Source organism: Lepidochelys olivacea (assembly GCF_965140295.1).
Source record: "Lepidochelys olivacea isolate rLepOli2 genome assembly, chromosome: 2".
In the NCBI taxonomy this organism is placed as follows: Eukaryota; Metazoa; Chordata; order Testudines; family Cheloniidae; genus Lepidochelys; species Lepidochelys olivacea.
Window position 1 is genome coordinate 155806360 of NC_140412.1, and position 19934 is coordinate 155826293.

The 19934-nt window shown below is 42.4% G+C and overlaps 2 protein-coding genes across 2 annotated transcripts in view; one reads left to right on the forward strand and one right to left on the reverse strand.

Annotated features, from left to right (window-relative positions):
• INVS (inversin) overlaps positions 1 to 15983 on the reverse strand; it is a 209086-nt gene extending 193103 nt beyond the window's left edge. The window contains exons 1-2 of the mRNA XM_084620833.1: positions 15854 to 15983; positions 4770 to 4905 (exon numbers count right to left, since the gene is read on the reverse strand). Of these exons, the coding sequence (XP_084476959.1) occupies positions 4770 to 4875 (106 nt within the window). The 5' untranslated portion in view covers positions 4876 to 4905; positions 15854 to 15983. The remainder of the gene's footprint in view (positions 1 to 4769; positions 4906 to 15853) is intronic.
• A 187-nt stretch (positions 15984 to 16170) lies between these two features.
• ERP44 (endoplasmic reticulum protein 44) overlaps positions 16171 to 19934 on the forward strand; it is a 131032-nt gene continuing 127268 nt past the window's right edge. The window contains exon 1 of the mRNA XM_084620990.1: positions 16171 to 16344. Coding sequence (XP_084477116.1) covers positions 16288 to 16344 — 57 coding nt within the window. The 5' untranslated portion in view covers positions 16171 to 16287. The remainder of the gene's footprint in view (positions 16345 to 19934) is intronic.

The window sequence follows — 19934 nt, forward strand, 5'->3', positions numbered from 1 at the left end:
TGACTGTGGGAACGTGGGAAATTATTTTTCTTGATGTGGTGTTTTCTGTAATGAGGCAACAAGGGTTAAATCCCAAGGGCACACGTAGAAGCCTGCCATGGCCAGACTCAGTGGTCGAGATAGCAAGCTCACTGTCTACCCTTGCCAGGGAAACTGAGACAGTGTTAAGTGAGTCTGGCCCAGTTAAAAGGTGCTGTGGCCCAGAATCTGCTGGGAGTAGTGAGTCACTCATACAGTTAAGAAATGCTTTGGACCAGAACTCCACTGGGGGGCAGGGAAGGTTGGCGAGTGCAGTAACACAGTGGTACAGCTAGGAAATGGTGTTTACTAGTTTGTTCAGCAGCTGCATAAATTAATACATTAAAAAATAGTTCCTATGGCAACTTCCACTTTGCTACCTTGTATGTTTACTTTACCACAGTCTCTTTCTTTACATTGGTACTTGACAAATATCTAGATTATGTTCTGTACAGGATACAGAAGAGATGGTACCATGCTCCCAAGCATTTTACAGTTTGGATTATGATCACGTAACACTAGGAAACATGAAACAGTAGTCAACATAAGGCTGTGAGTCTGTAACAGCGACTCTCCGTTACTTTTGCAGCTGCTGGCTCAGGGGCTGCCCGAGCTGGGCAGCCCCTAAGCCACCAACAGCAGTTTGGGTGTGTAGGAGTGGGGGTGCTTACCTCTGAGTGGGGGGCTCCCCAGCTCCCATGACCCTGCAGCTCCTAGGCGGCGAAGCAGCTGGGGGGGGGGAGGGAGGCTTCACGCTGCTCCAACCCACAGGCCCCCAACCCCCACAGCTCCCATTGGCTGGGGTTCCCAGCCAATGGGAACTGCGGCAGCCAGCACTTGTGGTGGGAGCAGCGCGCCAAGCCCCCTGACCCCTCAGGTGCTAGGAGCTGCAGGGACACAGAGCCGGGTAGGGAGCCCTGCCAACAACCCCTCTCCGTCCCTCCCCCACCCCAGCAAGGGTCCTAGCCACACACTGCGGCCTGACACCCCCCCCCCCCACCACAGGAATAGCAGGGCTCCCAGGCCGTGATGCCCAGCCCCCTGCCCCATCAGTGGGGTCCCCAAGGCCACTTCCCCAGCACCCATGGTGCCCCTGGACTGCCCCCCTGCCAGTACCTGCAGCTCCCGCCCAAGTTTCAGTCACAGGTATTTTTAGTAAGTCACGGATAGGTCACAAGCAGTAAACATAAATTCAGGTCACAGGCCATGAATTTATGTTTACTGCTTGTGACCTGTCCATGACTTTTACTAAAAATACCCGTTACTAAAAGTTAATCTTAAATATAACTAAATAATGTATAGTTAAGGCTACATTTTAGTCATGAACTATACATTATTTAGTTATATTTAAGACTAACTTTTAGTCACGGGTATTTTTAGTAAAAATCATGGACAGTAAAACAAATTCACAGCCCGTGACCTATCCATGACTTGTACTATACTCCTGACTAAATCTGGGGAGTGCCACGGGTGCTTGTGGGGGGCACCACAGGTGACAACCGGGGGGACACCACAGATGGTGGGGGGCACAAGTGCTCGGGTGGGGTGGGGGTTGACAGGGCTGGCAGGCTCCCTACGCAGCTTCTCAGAAGTAGCAACAAGTCCCTCCCTCAGCTCCTAGCTCTGTGTTGTCAGCTCCCATTGGCAGGGAGCCATGACTAGTGGGAGCTGTGGGGGCAGTGTCTGCAGGCAGACGCAGACTAGGAGCTGAGGGAGGGACATGTTGCCACTTCTGGGGAGCCCCCCCCACCCAAGGTAAGCACCCAGAGCCCTCACCCCTTCCCATGCCCCAGCCCTAAGCCCTCCACCCAAACTGCTCCTTCTGCTGCTGGGACGGGGGGAGGGTGCGGTACACGGTTACCTCAGACTGCCCTGGCAGCAGCCGGTGCGACTTGCCCAGGGGCTGCCTAAGCTGCTCAGGCAGACCCAGAGCCAGCCACACTGGCCACTGCAGAAGTCACAAGAGGCACGGAAAGTCCATGACAAACTCGCAGCCTTAGTTATAATGGCATGTCCCACAATAAGATAGGTGGGGAAGGGGTTAAACATCCACTGATCTGAGGGATTGCTGTTCCTTCAGAAAACCTGACTCCTGGAACCAGAGTTCTTCACATGCACTCATTAGAACAGGGGGACCAAACAGAAACATGCAGAGGGCTAAAAAGGATCCCTAATAGAAAGATTTCAGAGTAGCAGCCGTGTTAGTCTATATTCGCAAAAAGAATGTAGCTCAGGAAAGCTTATGCTCAAATAAATTTGTTAGTCTCTAAGGTGCCGCAAGTACTCCTTTTCTCTTTGCTAATAGAAAGAGGAAGTTTTTTTTTTTTTTAACCCAGCCTGCCATACTGCTGTTGTGAGAAGTTGTGCAAAACTGGCTGGGTTAGTGGAATATTGTCAAAAGATCTTGAACAGTCTCAGAACATTAAGGCAAGTACTGTCTTGGCTCATAACGCTGCCCAGTGCTCTGGCGTGGTCACACAAGCATACTACAAACTGCCCAATTTCCTTCAGCAATCTACCAATGGTTTCAGCAGTTCCTGATGAAAAGCCAAAAAATACTGTTTTGATGTCATCACTGTTGTGATGTCATTCCAGTTTTGCCAGGCAGTGGTTGGTTCCCCCCCACCTCCAGCAAATGCAGTCTACATCATATCCCATTAATGCATGAAAAAGTAGAGCTTTTACCTTCTTTGCCAAATATTCTAGCAACTTCGAAAACTGAAAAGAACCTATAGTTTCCTTCCCATCCATAAGGAATCCAGAGCAACATTATCTGGGTCATACACAACAGTCCTTGAAAGAACTACTATTTCTTTGTCCACAGCCCTGATCAATACTTTCTGCTGTTTCTGACAAACGGCATCAGCAACATGCAGGAAATACTTGTATCATGTTTCTCCAAGTGAACACAGTACAAGGTTATTTTAGTGCTGCTTTGCAGTGATGAGAAAAGCATAGTTTCACCAACACTGGTGCATAATTCTTTGCTGCCAACTTTTAATGATAACGGCCCAGTCATTTGACAAGTTCAGTCTTGTTTTGGCTAACTCACAGAAACCTTTTCCAGTTTACTTTGAACAGTAGCGTACCTAGGGTTTTGAATGGGAGCAAATGTGTGGCAGAAAAACTTCTATAGTGTACTTCAAGCTCTTATTTTCCCAAGTTAGAAAATCCACACAGCACCATCCAGGATCTTCACTTCAAACAGCAGGTGGTGGTGGTGGTGGTGGTACTGATTCCCTCAAACTTTTTCTGTGCTAGAAAGTTTTCAGTGATCTGAATGTAGCCCGTAAATAGGATTTATGCTTTGTGCTAGTTTAATTCATTCATTATTTCCCTTTCTTTTTGCTCTCATCATTAGGTCATTGTAGTTAGTTAAAAGGGCATGATTTGCTTATTTGGCTCTGGAGAGATAACAATTTAGGTGACAAGATAAACCACATAGAACTATTAAATATCACTTCCTAATGCAATTTACTACTTTAATACTACTAATTTACTCCAGCAAGACTTAATCATGCTTTCTGAAATTGTATGAAGACATCTTTGCCTGACTAGCACTTGAACAACTTTGAATACTGGTTCAGGGGGAATCATTTCTGAAAATCATTTGCTTAAAAGGGTTCGATTTCCCACTGTAGACTGTTTCATTGTTCAGCTAATTTAAGACATTTACACACTTGCCCTGGTTAAGATAGTGAAACTGCCCGATTCTCATGCTTTTTATGGACATGACAGACCTGAAGCATAAGCGTTTGAAGGCAATGAAATGAGTTTTGAAGATTGGTACAATTTGAAAAATGAGCATGAATAGATGTATTTAGCCAGTAAATTTTATATTTTCAACAAAAATTGAGTGATTTCTTTGTATCTCCAACTAAACTACTAGTCTAACAAGTGTTACTAATAAATTTAAAGGTGTATTGCACATTTGATAGTTAATATAAATACAAACTAAATTCCTTGGTATTTCCAAAGTCCTTATCCTCATTGAGGCCTAAGAGCTTTATCCTCAGAGGTGCTGAGCAAATGGAACTCCCGTGGTCCCAGCAGGAGTTGCAATTACTCTGCACCTCTGAGAATTGAGCCCTTTACCCACAACAACAATTATATTTCAAAATTTAAATGAGTCAGTTTCCAAAGTTATTTAAATAAGTGACAAACTGCAGACTGTCGGCCCTTGGTCAGAGAGGGAGTGTGAAATCTTAGTTCCAATCAACTCAATGAGACCAGAATTTTGCATTGTGTCTTCATCTGTGTTTGGAAATAACCAAGAACATTACCAAAATCTAAGTGACAAATAGGGTTTTGGTTTATTTTTCTGAAATTCTGTGTAGTAGTAAAACATTGCTTCTCCACATGTTCAGGCGACTCAAGCAGTTGGGAGAGAGCTTTACTAAACTTTCCAGAAATTTACTCACCTTTGGCAAGTATAACCACGTGAAATTTCACCCAAAGGGGAATTTGGTCAAAATGTTAAATTTCCCAAAACAGGTGTTTTAAACCAATGTGCCTTCTTGGTCAGACCAGTTATTTAATCGCTATGATAAATTTTCTATTTAATCTTATCATTTAATTACATCACAGACAATAGATGATGATAATAGGACTGCATATTTTTACAGGCATTACTAAGAGCATACTTCCACTTAGGATCAGAACAAGGACAGTAATACTGGAAGTTAAATACTGGAGTGAAAAGCTGCCAATTTTAGATAGCTGAGACATGCATCTATAAAGAGAACACTTACCTGCTATTAGCTTTTGGAGGGCACCCTTATCTCCATTAATAGCAGCAGCATGAACTTGAGATGCTAGTGAGGAACCATTGAACAGCCAGTTCTCTGAAACATTCATACTCTTCCCAGGTATTGTCACAGGCTGGATCTACATCAACAACATTTTTAGTAAAAATTATATATTTTTGTACAAATCAAAATGTAATCCAATTTTAATCACGTAATGTGAAGAAGACTAATAGAATGTTAAAGTGGTTAGATTGTGCTGTAAAAACAAAAACATGTTCTGCTTTATATGTTAACAAAAACCTCTAACTTAGGCTCAATAGACAAGCCATACATTAGAGATATTTGTAATAGTCTTGTTGCCTGAAAAACAAACACTAATTGAGACTCTTAGCTGAACTCTCCAAATAGCATAGAATATATATTCATCTACAGTTGAACAGAATGTATTTAAGAATTTTATTTTATCTGCTTGAGTCACAAACAGAAGCCTGGCACCAACCATCCTTTTCCAATACTTTACATTTGTCACAGATAGTAAACATAAGCATATTAGTCCAAGTTAACATGATCTCTTGAGAGTTAGTAATATAGCTCCATTTACCAAAGGATCTCAGTGTTCTACAAAGTGGTATTATCCCCATTTTACAGGTCAGGAATCTCAGGTATAGAAAAAAGTTGTTACCTGCCAAATGTCACACACAGTAACAGAACTGGAAATTTAACCTAGATTCTCAGATCCATGCAATAATCACTATATCGCACTGCTTCCATGCTACATAAGGGTAGTAGGATTCAGGGTATTTTAAAATTAAAATAGGAAGTACCCCAACCATCTGCATATTACTCAATTGTCCTTATACAAGGGACAACATTCTCAAGCTCTCCGAAGAAAATTCATTCTTAAAATTGTGTTCTCAATTCATGTATGACAATATTAAAGTATCTAGTGAGTACACTCTAAATCAGTGGTCCCCAGCGTGGTGCACGTGGGCACCCGCTGGGGCAGTTTTGTGCGTCTGCAGGATACCCCGCTGCCGAAAAGCATTGCTGTTTCTCGGTGGCATTTCGGCAGCAACGCTTCTTGCCGCTGCCGCTTCTAGGCAGCATTTCAGTGGCCGGTTCTCCAGCAGCTGCGCTCGGCGGCGGCGTGTCCGGCACCCGCCACAGTCTTCTGGAAATAGCAATATGCTATTCCCACAGAAAGGTTGGGGACCATTGCTCTAAATTATGGCTATATTTCACAGTTTATGAGCATGTGGTCTAATGGATATTGTCATGGGGTCATTTTATCACAGTTTCTTATTACTAGGGGAAAAGGACCACTTCTCTCCACCCTCCACACTAGAGTTCCAATCTCAGTCTCTATGCCAAGGCAGTAGTCTAAGGTTGGTCCCCCATATTTCCCTGGCCTCCTGAGATTGTCCTTCACATTCCCCATTCCCTAGAGAAAACCGCAGAATACAGCTAATTTTTCAACAGTTTTAAACAACCACAATTCCTGGAACCTTTAAAAGAGAAGTCCAAAACCTTCAGACAGTCTGAATAAAAAAAGTAAACAGTCTCCAAATCTCCTACTACTCCAAAAAGTAAACAAAACAGACTCTTGCTCCAGGAGGGGAACAACATAGTTTTTAAGTCCCTTCCTGTTGCAGAAAAGCAACAAGCAAAGGCTTTGCCAATTCTTGCAATTTTACTACAAATTTCATGATACTTGGTGTTTTTTGTTATGATATGAATACAGCCTAAGATATGCTTTATACAAGATGAGTCATGTGAGGTATCATTAGAAAGTTACGATTTACTGAATGTGTTTAATATAATTTGTATGCATATATCATTTCTGTATCTGTCTATGTAACAATTACAACTGTGGGTAAGTGCTTGGGAAACACCCACCAGGACAGTAAGCAATCAGCCTTAATGGGCCATTTGGAAAAGACAATGAGTCTTTGAAGATGCTGATCCCCCATCTTCCAGGAGTTCCTTCCTGTAGACCATGCAAATAAAACTTGTCTCATGGTTGCCCTTACACTGAAAGGTCATGTGATGATATTTTGTACCAGGTGACACTACTGATACTTTTCGACTGGAAACAAAGGCTTCCTGCCTTATATAAATTCTATTTAAGGCTGGGAAGCAAAGCAATCTGAGCTTTCCATTTGCCACCCCACCTGAGGAAGACTGCTGAAAGCTCCTGAAGAAACCAAGGAACTAAGCTAGGGGAAGGCAAGGGCTGAGTCCAGGCTGAGAACAGGGGTCTAGCCTGTAAAGAAACATAACTGGAACTCTGAGCTGCAGAAACACTACAACCTGCCTAAACAACATTTAGGGTGAGAAATTACTGTGTGTAACCCATTTCTTTAGTGTATTAAGCTTAGTTTGCATGTTTTATTTTATTTGCTCAGTAATCTGCTTTGCTCTGTTTGCTACCCCTTACAGTCACTTAAAATTTACCTTTTGTAGTTAATCGACTTATTTCTTGTTCATTTCAAAACCCAGTTTGTGCAATTCACGTGGGGGGAGGGGGAACCTGTGCATCTCTCTCCACATTGAGGGAGAGGGTGAATTTTTACAAGTTTGCACTGTGCAGATCTTTCTATATGGCACAAGACAATATTAATTTTGGGTTTATACCCTAAAGGAGGTGTGCACATGAATGCTGGCCAATCCCCGAGCCAATTCCTCCCACACAGAGCTGATCTCAGCGTCAATGTGTCCACTTGCAGCTGGGCGTGTTCCTACTTATGTGTGTGTGCTGGAGAAGTCTTGAGGGCCTGGCACAGCTAGGACAGGGTGAGGAAACCCACGCTGGTGGAATGGGCAGAACCAGTGGGACCTCAGCACATCAGGTGGCATCACGGATGGGGGGGTCCAACCTGTCACACATCCTACTGCATAAAAATGTTAGCTCTTGCTTTTTTTTTTTTTTTAAAGTTTCTAGTCTTTGTGGTTGCAGAGAAAAGCTTGAAAATGTGTCCTGATTCTATCCTAAAGGTCCAAAAAGCTGGAGGCACACTAAAAGAACCCCCACCCAATTTTTTTTAAAATTCATGATTTCTAAGATAATATCACAATTTAGGGGGGCCTGACTCATGATTTTTGAAAGTTTGGGGTTGGCAGTACTGAAGCAGTCTTTAAATTCCATTTTGCTATGAAATGAAAAGAACAGTCTTTTAAACAATACACAGAGGAGGCCCTTCCCTGTGTAGCAACTTGGCTATTGATCCATGCCCAGCAGTGGTTTTCCTCTATGTAATAACTGCTCCCATCTGATTCTAAACTGTCACTTAACCCTTGCCTCTCCAGCCCCATGGCTTTCTTCCTCAGCTATGTTCCTGACTTCCTACAAATTACATCCAATAACATATATTTAGGCAAAAATGTAATACAAACTAAGCTGATCAGCAACTATTGCTGTTGAGTTTTTGCAAAGAAACAGACTTGGGAATTATATACCAGTCTAGGGAAAAAGTAAATAAACAACCTGAATAATGGGGAGAGAAGAGATTACTGTATCCTTTAAAAATGATGCAAATGCAACATCTGCCTTACAGCAGGATACATAGTCTACTTGGACCTTTCACATTGGATAGAGCTACTGGAAATGTTGTTCTTGTTTTCTGATTTATGAAAGTTGATCACATTCACATTTGATGATGTATTCCAGGATGCTACTCAAAGGGTGATGGATTTCCCTCTTTGAGTTAGTGGAGAACTAGCTGCCCTTTGATACGTTTTCCCTTGTCAGTTTCTCCTCTTGCTCCTGTGGAAAAAAACTCCAGTATACCTTTTCCAACAATACCACAAAAGGCCACAAAAAGATAAAAGGCCTAACACAATGAGATCTTCCTTTCACTGGGGAAGGGGAAAAACCTATGAAATCCACTAGGGACCTTGTTATGCCAATCCAATAAATGGGGAGGTGCTCTTATACAATAGTGATGGCTCTAGTACACAGCTGTAAGACACACATAGATTATGGCATTTAATGCATAATAAATCATCAGGGGGGAAAATAGTGTCTCCTAACTTTCTACAACTGGCTCCCACAAAATTCTTTTTCTTCCATGAAGGAACTTGGTGAATATCTGCTTCTTTTGAGATGCCTGTGCTCTTTCCTTGAAGGTCTGTGCTTTTCACTGAGTTTTCTGAGGAGGAAGAAGAAATCAAAAGCCTTCTTCCAGGTTATTTTTTTCTCCCGACTTAGCAAAGGATCTATGCCTTCTTATATGTTCCTTGAATTACAGTGAGGTTAAGGAGATATGGGATATTTGTGATTCAGATCGTCATAGATTCTTTAACGGGGAAACCATCAACTTGAAACAACTACTTAAAAATAGTTTTAGTACCTCACCCCATGTTCCCTTGCCAATTTTTGTTGAGTTCGCCTATTTCTCTCTCCTATAGTTGCATGGAAGACCCTCAGTGATTAAGGGAACTACCCAACGAGACTCAACTGTATGTGGAGCAGATTTGACTGTTGTTGGAACATCTGGTAGCAGTTTTGGCTACCTGCCAGCAATGTTCCCTCTATTTTTTTCCATCCATGTGCGGAATGAATTTTGTTATGTGCACCATATCAAGGTAATGCACGCATTATGCCACCAGTAGAAACAAAAAGCTCTAGATATAATATATATTTTTAAAAAGTTACCATAGGGATAATTACTACAGCCAAGATCGGTTAGGCATTTTAGAACTCACTACTCAAAGTATTAAATTTAAATGTAAGAGAGAAATAAAATTTATGAAATGCATAGACCAGTAAAAAAAACTAAAACAACACACTTTGAAAAAATAAAATTACAAAGAATATATGTGCATTGCAGGAAGTACCAAGAAGTAATAACAAACAACAAAAACCCAAGTATGTGTTGGGAGGCGAGTGTGAAAGAAAGAGTGGGAAGTGCAAAGTTTCAAAAAGTTCAATGAATAGAACATAGTTGGGGCGGAATTGATCTGGACAAGGAGAAGAAGTCTGGAGATAAAAGTGAGAAGGGAGGGACAGGCAGTAGAAACACAAGTGAAACTGTTTGAGCAGCATATTCCAGAAGTCCTGAGGTCTTTCTGAGTGTAGCCTTCATTGATTTGAGATCTACCATACCATTCTCTCACTAGAAGGGAAAACCTATAATGGCAGCAGGCTGTAAAAAAGACCCAGTTTGGGAATAAGAACCATTCAAGAATTGTATGTTTGCTGACAATGTTTTAAAGAAAGTCACACCAGTGAACTGGTGGAAGTCACTTAAGCACTTGGATTCAGATTGTTAAACTGATAATCTCATTTTTAACAGCAGTAGCTTCTTCTGCCAGTGTAGAAAGAATATTTTCTTCCTTTGGACTAATTCATTCCAAATTGAGAAATCGTCTGAGACCTGAAAAAGCAGGAAAGCTTGTTTTTCTTTTCCAGATTATGAACAAATAGGAAATTGAAGGTGAAGATGACTGAGTTAGCTGCAGAAGCCAATATTTTAAATTTCTCATGTTGACCTGGCTGACACAGTCTATTTAATTTTTTTTAAATTCATTTAACTATTTTAGTTAAACAAAAACAAACCTGATTTTAAAAAAAATTGAATGTTTAATTCAAAAATTCATATGCTTGTTTTGTTAAAATATTATGTGTTTGCTGTTGAAAAAAAATCCAGAATACATAATGCTGTTAGCTTTAGTTAAATAAAACAATTTAAATGTCTGTTTGGTGATGTTCTCCTCTTAATACAGCATGGCAAGAAAATCCTCCAAATATTAATGATTAACCGTTGAAATGGAGATATTTATGAAGTCATTGGGAGGTGAACTATCTGCTTCAATTACCTTTGGTAAATGAAATAACCAAACAATCATTAATTTTCCAATATAGCTGTAAAAGTAATCTGAAAAGTTTTCAAAATAAAGCACTTTAAAAATGTATAGTGTGTACCTTCTAAAAAAGAAACGTACATCTATCTTGGAGTTGTGAAAATATGTATTAAGGTTATAACAACCAACAAGAATGCACTTTTATGTAGAAATCCATGATTAAATCAAGTCTTCCTGACTGATTTAAATCAAATCCACCCTGAATTAAATTTATTAACCTAAATTTGCGATACTGCAGATTATGTACTATATGTACTTTATGACTTTTAAACCACACTTTGTACTTTTGGATAATTTTAGAATTATACTCATATGTATAGACACCAAGGCTATCCATTAATCGCTGTTAACTCACACGATTAACCCCAAAAAATTAATCGTGATTAATCACAGTTTTAATTGCACTAACAATAGAATACCAAATGAAATTTATTAAATATTTTGGATGTTTTTCTACATTTTCAAATATATTGATTTCAATTACAACACAGAATATAAAGTGTACAGTGCTCACTTTGTATTATTTTTTATTAGAAATATTTGCACAGTAAAAATGATAAACAAAAAAGTATTTTTCAGTTCACCTCATACAAGTACTGTAGTGCAATCTCTTTATTGTGAAAGTGCAACTTACAAATGCAGGGTTTTTTGTTACGTAACAACTTAAAAAGAAAACAATGCAAAACTTTAGAGCCTACAAGTCCACTCAGTCCTATTTTTCGTTCAGCCAATCACTAAGACAAACTAGTTTGTTTACATTTACGGGAGATAATGCTGCCCACTTCTTATTTACAATGTCACCATAAAATGAGAACAGGCATTCGCATAGGACTTTTGTAGCTGGCTTTGCAAGGTAGCTACATGCCAGATATGCTAAACATTCATATGTCCCTTCCAGCTTTCACCACCATTCCAAAGGACATGCTTCCATTCTGATGACGCTCGTTAAAAAAGTAATGCGTTAATTAAATTTGTGACTGAACTCCTTGGTGGAGAATTGTACATCTCCAGCTCTATTCTACCTGCATTCTGCCATATATTTCACGTTATAGTTGTCTCGGATGATGACCCAGCACGTTGTTCATTTTAAGAACACTTTTGCTGCAGATTTGACAAAACACAAAGAAGGTACCAATGTGAGATTTCTAAAGACAGCTATAGCACTTGACCCAAGGTTTAAGAATTTGAAGTGCCTTCCAAAATCTGAGCAGGACGAGGTGTGGAGAATGCTTTCAGAAGTCTTAAAGAGCAACATTCCAATGCGGAAACTACAGAACCCAAACCACCAAAAAAGAAAATCAACCTTCTGCTGGTGGCATTTGACTCAGATGATGAAAATGAACATGCATCCATCTGCACTGCTTTGGATTGTTATCAAGCAGAACCTGTTATCAGCATGGACACATGTCCTCTGGAATGGTGGTTGAAGCATGAAGGGACATAGGAATCTTTAGCACATCTGGCACGTAAATATCTTGCGATGCTGGATACAACAGTGCCATGCGAACACCTGTTCTCACTTTCAGGTGACATTGTGAACAAGAAGTGGGCTGTATTATCTCCTGCAAATGTAAAGAAAGTTGTTTATCTGAGCGATTGGCTGAACAAGAAATAGGATTGAGGGGACTTGTAGGCTCTAAATTTTTGCATTGTTTTGTTTTTGAGTGCAGTGATTTTTGTACATAATTCTCCATTTGTAAGTTCAACTTTCATGATAAAGAGATTGCACTCCAGTACTTGTATTAGGTGAACTGAAAAATACTATTTCTTTTGTTTTTTACAGTGCAAATATTTTTAATAAAAATAAATATAAAGTGAGCACTGTACACTTTGTATTCTGTTATAGTTAAAATCAATATATTTGAGAATGTGGAAAACATCCAAAATATTTAAATGGTATTCTATTATTGTTTAACAGTGTGATTAATTGCATAATTTATTTTTTTTAATCACTTGACAGCCCTAACAGACACTCTTTCCTTAACCTAATGACAGGTTTCAGAGTAGCAGCCATATTAGTCTGTATCTGCAAAAAGAAAATGGAGTACTTGTGGCTCCTTAGAGACTAACAAATTTATTTGAGTATACGCTTTCGTGAGCCACAGCTCACTTCATTGGATGCAGTAGTCTCGAAGTTGCCACAAGTACTACTTTTCTTTTTTCCTTAACCTGTGTATTAGATAATTTTAACATTAAATGCAGGGATAATGAAACATTGCCATCTTTAGTGTATGAGTAAAGAGCAGCAGAACTGTACTTAACATGCCCTGACTGAGAAGGTAACCCCCTAAATTGAACCTCACTTGCCAAGCAGGCAGTAAGGATGCCAAATCCCAGTGAAAATGAGAGGAGGTAGGAATAGAGACAGGTGTTTCTACTTGATGGTGTGGACTCTGCCTAATAGTTACAGACACCCCTTATCTGGTGTTGAAAGACAGAACTGACTGGACTCAATTGAGAACCATAGTTCTGTTCAGTGATTACTAGAACTGAAATGACAGAAGATCAGGTCTGAGAGCTATGCCATAAGCCTGGTGTATGGGTAGTGCTGTAGTGAATAACAATGAAGAGTCAGCAGCACAGAGGTACCCCACTACCCAGTGAAATCACTAAGAACTGGGCTAAGTGGTGGACCCTGAGACCATGCAATTGCAGAAGAGGCAGTTCATAGCAAGCAGCAGTGATTGCAGCAGGGAAGCATGAGCGTACGGTGGCACAGACAACAGCAGCAAGCAAGTTGCAGAGAGGGTGGCATCAGTAGAGGCATTGCTTGATGCCCATCCCTCCTTTTCAGGGACGGGAGCTGAACCTATACAAACACACCTCCAAACTATGGGTCTTCACTGACCAAATTCAATTAACTGTGAGGGGGGTGCAACAGAGAGAAAGGAGATGGTAGAAAACTGAGGCAAAGGATACTGCCAGCATATGGTGGGGTGGGTGTTGGCTTATGGCTACCTACTTTTGGATTGTGGCTGTGGTATTTTCACAAATTAAGTTTACTTAAGCTGTTCTTGTGAAGGGTACTGATCCAAGATCCCAGAGGAGCCCTGCAAAGTGTAACCCTTTTACCAGGTGGAGCTGGCAACAACAAAGGCCATGTTCAATAAGTAGGGGTTCCTTTTAACAATACAGAACAGAAACGGCTGGAGCCCTGACCCAATAATCTCAGAAAACTAACCATCACCCCCTCCCCCCCAGACACCCCAAGAGACAATACTTCCCCATTCGCAAGCACTAAGTCTGTGTATAACAAACAAAAACTTTTATTAAAAGGAGAAGGGAACTCAGCGTTAATTAACCCGCTGCACTCCACTCACAGTTGGTTGACCTCCTTCAGTGAAGATCCAGATTTCAGAGGTGGGATCAAATGGGTTCACCTCCCACTCCGAAAGGGGGGGGTGGGCATCAAACAATGCCTCTACTGCTACTGGCTCACAAGACAAACTACAGGTTCCTTTTATGAAAGAAGTCATTTTGGAACTATTTTTAATACAAATCAACCATAGGTGTTTCCAATCATCTAGTTATTACATAATTAACATCTCTGTATGAAATTGGTTATTACATTGAAAACTTTTATTAATGAATATGCTACTTATTTTACATGTCCTTAAAACTTGAATCCTGCAGTTAGGAACAGTAATTTACCTTATTACTTTTGAGAACCCAGGATGCTGGCAACATTACATTTTATCATGACAACAAAATTATGGATAATTACTCGGACATCAATAGGACTTAAATTATATGAGATTTCATACTAAATTATGATGATTCTTGCTCACATACACAAGATTAAAGTGACATCACTTTTCTGTGTTGGCAAGATACCAACTTGTTAAATTTTAAAACAATAAAAAAGCAGTTGTGCCAAATTTTGATTGATCTATTCGTTGCATGTATAACAGCATAGTTCATTGAAAGATATAAAAGCATTCTAAAAATATGAATTACCAGTAAGCAGATATTGCACTAATTTTATATCTAGAGAAACTGAGAAAGATGTTAGGGTTGAATGTGTCAGACTGAGTATCTAAAGTTCAGCACATAATTAAAATTTAAGCCAAATAAGACTTGAATAGAGGTTTCAGTGTCTAAATTTGGACACCCATGTCTGTAAAATTTGGGCAAAGTAACTTGCCCTAGGTCAAGCATGTCTGTGGTAGAGTCAGGAACAGACTCCAGATCTCTTAACTCCAAACTTATACTTACCTCACAGGATAATGAGCACCACAGCACACTTAACTAATGTTGATCTGCAAATGAGTTTTTAAAATGGGCTTGTGTCCTGTTTTGCTTCTCTATACTTGTTTTTACATTAGAAATATAAATAATAGTTTGAATTAGAGCTGATCAAAGGGTTTTAAATATTCCATTCAATTTTATTTAACCATTTTGTTGCTATTCTCTGAGCTCCCTCCAGTTTATTGATAACTAAACATATTTTGGAACCCAACTACCACAGTATTTGGCATCCAACAAATGCTTGTAGTAAGTAAACAAATACCTTAATTACATACCACTGAACAAGGAATTACTTTACTGGCTATGGCCTGAACTAATGAAAATCGGTGTGCCGATGCTGGCATTAGCAACGTGTGCTTATTTAATTTTTTTTAAACTGAAGCACACTGTTGCTAATGGCAACAGACACAAGAAAATTAACAAACAGCCACACTATTTTTAATTAGAAAATCCCTAGCCGAGTTTAAAAACCAGAACAAAATACATACAAACTGAATTGTCCTGAACATTGTCAGCCACTACGGTTGCCAGTTTTGGTTGGATGTATTCCTGGAGGTTTCATCACATGACATAATCTTGAATTAAAGAGTTATCTTTAATTCCTGGGGACGCCAGGCCAATCCCAGAGGGTTGGCAACCCCATCAGTCACTGGTGACCCTGGGGGCCGCGGCACAACACGGACAGCCGGGTACCACGGCGATGGGAGAGCTGGACACAGAGCGGGAGCCTGGGGCGTAGCAAGGTCCATGGGGTGGGAGCCGAGGGGGTGGCAGGGGCCCGGCGAGCGGGACGTTTGAAAAACAAAATCTCTTCAGAGACCGTGAAGATTTTCGGCTTCCCCCACGAGCCGCTCGGTGGGGGCCGGGGATCCCGCCCCGCTCCCACCGCCACCGCCGGACACGCGTGTCCCCGGCAGCGCGGAAGGCGCCGGGCAGGGCTGAGAGGCGCCTCGCCCTCGGACCGCCCCGCTACTCACCTGGGCGGCCGCCGCCGCCGCCGCCGCGCGAGCCCCTCCCTGCCGCGCCGGGAGGGGAGGAGCGCAGCAGGCACTTGCCGGGGCCACCCCCAGTGCATTGTGGGAGTCGCTCCGCTCCGCGCGCGTGGAAGAAGATGGGGGGGAGGGGGGAAGGGAGAGAAATGCCTACCTTTCCCAGGAGGCAGCGGGTTGCGACGGCCCCGCCTCCGCGCTCAGCGAGGTGCATGGCGGGGAATGGTGTTCCGCCCACCTCTGCGGGCAGGACTGCAATTCCCGGCGTGCCCCGCGCCGCGCTGGAACCCGGAAGTGTGTGGCTGAGGCGGGAGCTCCCAGTGGAACTTGTCCGGGGTGTTTCCTGGAGACGGGGGAAGTGAGGAGCCGCCGCCGAGAGTGGGAGCCGCATCACCCCCCGCCCCTAGTGTGACTGATCTACCATGAGACCCGCCATCTTCCTGCCCCCGCCTGACCCCGGCTGCGTCCTCCTGATCTTGGTGAGTGACCGGCCCAGCCTCCCGCCGCCCCTGTGAGCCCGGCGCTGCCCCGCTCTCACCGGCCTGGCGCGGCGGCGGCGGCTGCTGCCGCCGGGGGTACTGGCTCCTAGTCAGACAGCCCTGTCCCGCCATGGGCTGGGAGCTGGGGCGGGGGGTGAGAGCTGGGGGGATTGAGGGGGTGGCAGGTGTCCCGGCCAGTCTGTGACTAGTTTCCCATCGTGAATCCTGGGTTTCCCTCCGCGCTTCCTCGTGTACTTTCAGGCACCTCTTTCCCCGTCTGCGCTGGGTGGGGGCGCCAGCGGGCTCGGTGTATTGGGGCGGATACTCTGGGTGGCCCCTCACGGGGGCGAGCTGTGGTGCTGCTCTCGCCCCCCGACACCCTCCTCCCCCCTCCCCTCCCCTCCCCTCCCCGAGCCCGCTCCGGGCGGTGTGTGTGCGGCGGGGGGTGACTTTGGCTGGCAGCGCCGCCGCATGAGCTGCCCGGGAGGGGGGGGGGGGGAGTTAGCGGGAGCAGCTCCCGGTTGGCGGACTTCTCTGTTGTGGCTCAGCCTGATAGGCTGCGAACCCGGAACGAGTCGGTCGCGCCGGCGGCAGGGCAGAGGCTTGGGCGGGGAGCGCACCCCGGGCAGCAGGGTCCTCTCCAAGGAGTAGCATCGCTCACCGGATCCTGTAGCCGCTTCACACATACCAGAGAGAGTCCCAGCAGATCTCCAAAGCTTCAGTGGAAGCACGGGAGGGGGAGGGGAATAAACATTTCCCTGATCTGAGTAAAAAAGAAACTAATCTAATGGGGAGCTGCAGTTTCTTCGTTTGTAATAATCCTAGATCTTAGTGACAGTAGAAAAGAGACCTCTGAAAAATGTCTTTGTGTTGACAGTTTCCCTTCAGATTCTCATTGTCAGGTGTTTTTTAAAATTGTACACTTATTAGAATCCTTGTTGCGGTGTTAAAACAGCAGATTTTCTAGTGGAGCAAGTGTAAAGTATACTTCTAGCGTTTCATTCAAATTGACAGTGAAAGTGTTTCACTTCCTGTTTCTCATGAGCGTATGTGGATTCTTAATGTTTGCAACCCACTTTTGAACACGCACTGAGTACAAAAGCCTGTATTTATAAATAGCAACAAGGCTTCTGTAACTAATGTTGAAAGACATAATTGAATGATCTCATACTGTCAATTTAGTTTTTGAAGTATCTGTCTTTGGGTATGCTATTGGAACGTTTTTTAAACTAATGCCTCATTTATACATGATTAAATTACCTTCTTGTGTAAAAATTTGCACACTCCACTTTATATGAACTTGAAATGATCGCCAAGGTGGACATTTTGTACTAAAAGGTTTTTAGTCATCCTTTTCTAGATAGCTCAATTTATTTGTTAACTTGTTTCCACTTTGCTTCCAGAGTGGACCACATTCTGGTTGCTTTATTGCCTAAGTAATTCATTTAGATACATGGGACTTGTGTGGGTAAGATTAATAGGATTAGGGCCAAGGGTGCTAATTTATTTAATTGATTTATTTTAAACTTTTAGTTAAGAGGAGCCTGGTTAGAAAAAGGAATAATTTAAGCATAGGGGTATGGTAAAAAAGCAAACCTATGGAAAGGGAGGAAAAAATGGCAAGGGGAAAAAGAAGGGTATGACAGATGAATGGGAAATACAAATAGTCATACAGCTTTAAGGTTAATAAAATACTTATTGTATTAATGTATTACGAGAGTACAAATGGGCATAAATTCATGCATATATTTACATAAATTTGCAAATTAGTTGGATCCCTTTGATTCCTGGCAGTTTGCCAATATGACTTTTTATATTTTATGCTACTCTCAAGCAGCTACACTTTGAGCCTAACCCAACTGACAGTGCTCCTCTAATTTAGCGTTATGGCTGAAAGTTTAAAGATTTGGGCATATACAAAATTATGGCATGTACAGCAATTGTAATCTGTATTCCTTTTGCATAAGTAACATATACTTCTGTATATGCTGATAAATTTGTCTTACATTACAAGTACAATGTAACTGAGTTCCAGTTGCTATGGAAATAATTGTTACTTCCCTGAGTTTTCTGTTTAACTGTATCCGACTGCGTAGTGGATTTCTTGTTGCTTTCAAATACCAAATCAAGCAGTCATGCACTGAAAAGCTCAAATATATCTAGAGTTGATATTTTTACTGTACAAAGATTCAAATAAATAAATGTTTGCAAACCTTGATACCTCGTTAAAAACTTGATGGAACCATATCATGGTATTTGTGCATGAGATGTTTCCTGTTTTATTTCCAGTATTCAGTTATTTCAGGGGCAGGCAAACTTTTTGGCCTAAGGGCCGCATCGGGTTTTGGAAATTGTATCGAGGATGAGTTAGGGGAGGCTATGCCTCCCAAAACAGCCAGGCATGGTGTGGCCTGGCCCCTGCCCCCTATCTGTCCCTTCCCCCCGTCCCCACCCTGCTTCTCGCCCCCTGACAACCCCCGACCCATTCACCTCCCTGCTCCCTGTTCCCTGACCTCCCCGCCCCCTAGTCACACCCCCGCCCCCTTACCGTGCTGCCTGGAGCACCGGTGGCTGGACAGCTATGCCACCATGCAGCATAGAGCCCCTGGTCAGGCCAGGCTCTGCAGTTGCGCTGCCCCAGGAGCTTGCAGCCCTGGTGCCCAGAGCATTGCGCTGGCGGCGCAGTGAGCTGAGGCTGCTGGGGGGACGACGCAGCAGGGGAGGGGTCCGGGGCAAGCCTCCCGGGACAGGAGCTTAGGGGCCAAGCAGGAGGGTCCCGCGGGCCGTAGTTTGCCCATCTCTGAGTTATTTCCTAGATTGCAAGGCCAGAAGAGACCGTTGTGATCATCTAGTCTAACCCCTACAGGCCATAGAACCTTCCCAAAATCATTCCTAGAGCAGATCTTTTAGAAAAACATCCAGTTTTGATTTAAAATTGTCAGTGACGCAATTGTCATGTGCTAGGTGGCCTATATTTTTTGAGGGAACTGTGCTGTTTGAAAGAACCCTATAGTTTGGGGACCACTGAACTAGCACAACAGGGTCCTGACCCATGACAAGGGTGCCTAAGTGCTACAGTAATACAAATAGTAAAAATAACTTATCCCACTTAATAGAAATGCTAATAACATGAGCAGAAAAGAACTCAGTGCCATTTTGGAATATGAAATACAGGATTTGAGCATACTTCATCTCAGCCTCTTATGGTGAATTGGTTCGCTATATTTCAAACAGTTGATAACCAAAAATACTCTGCATTTAAATGAAAACCCCTCCATGTAGCATCATGCTACAAAGACTTTGGTTAAATTATTATAAGTGTTTTATCATCCATATCAGTATCCAGGTATATGAAATTTCATAACTGTTTATGGCTGCATATAGCTTGCTGCTTATACAAAGAGTTCAAATCCTGTATTTTTATTACAATGATACAATAGCTTTAGTTGCATATATATGAGTGCTGTTCAACTATGGTTATTGGAACCCTTACATATAACAAAAGAATCAAGCTTTTATTGTTGCAAGAACTCAGTAGAAATTAGAAAATACAAGATTGAAAAACATTGTGTATAAGTTAAAAGAAAGTT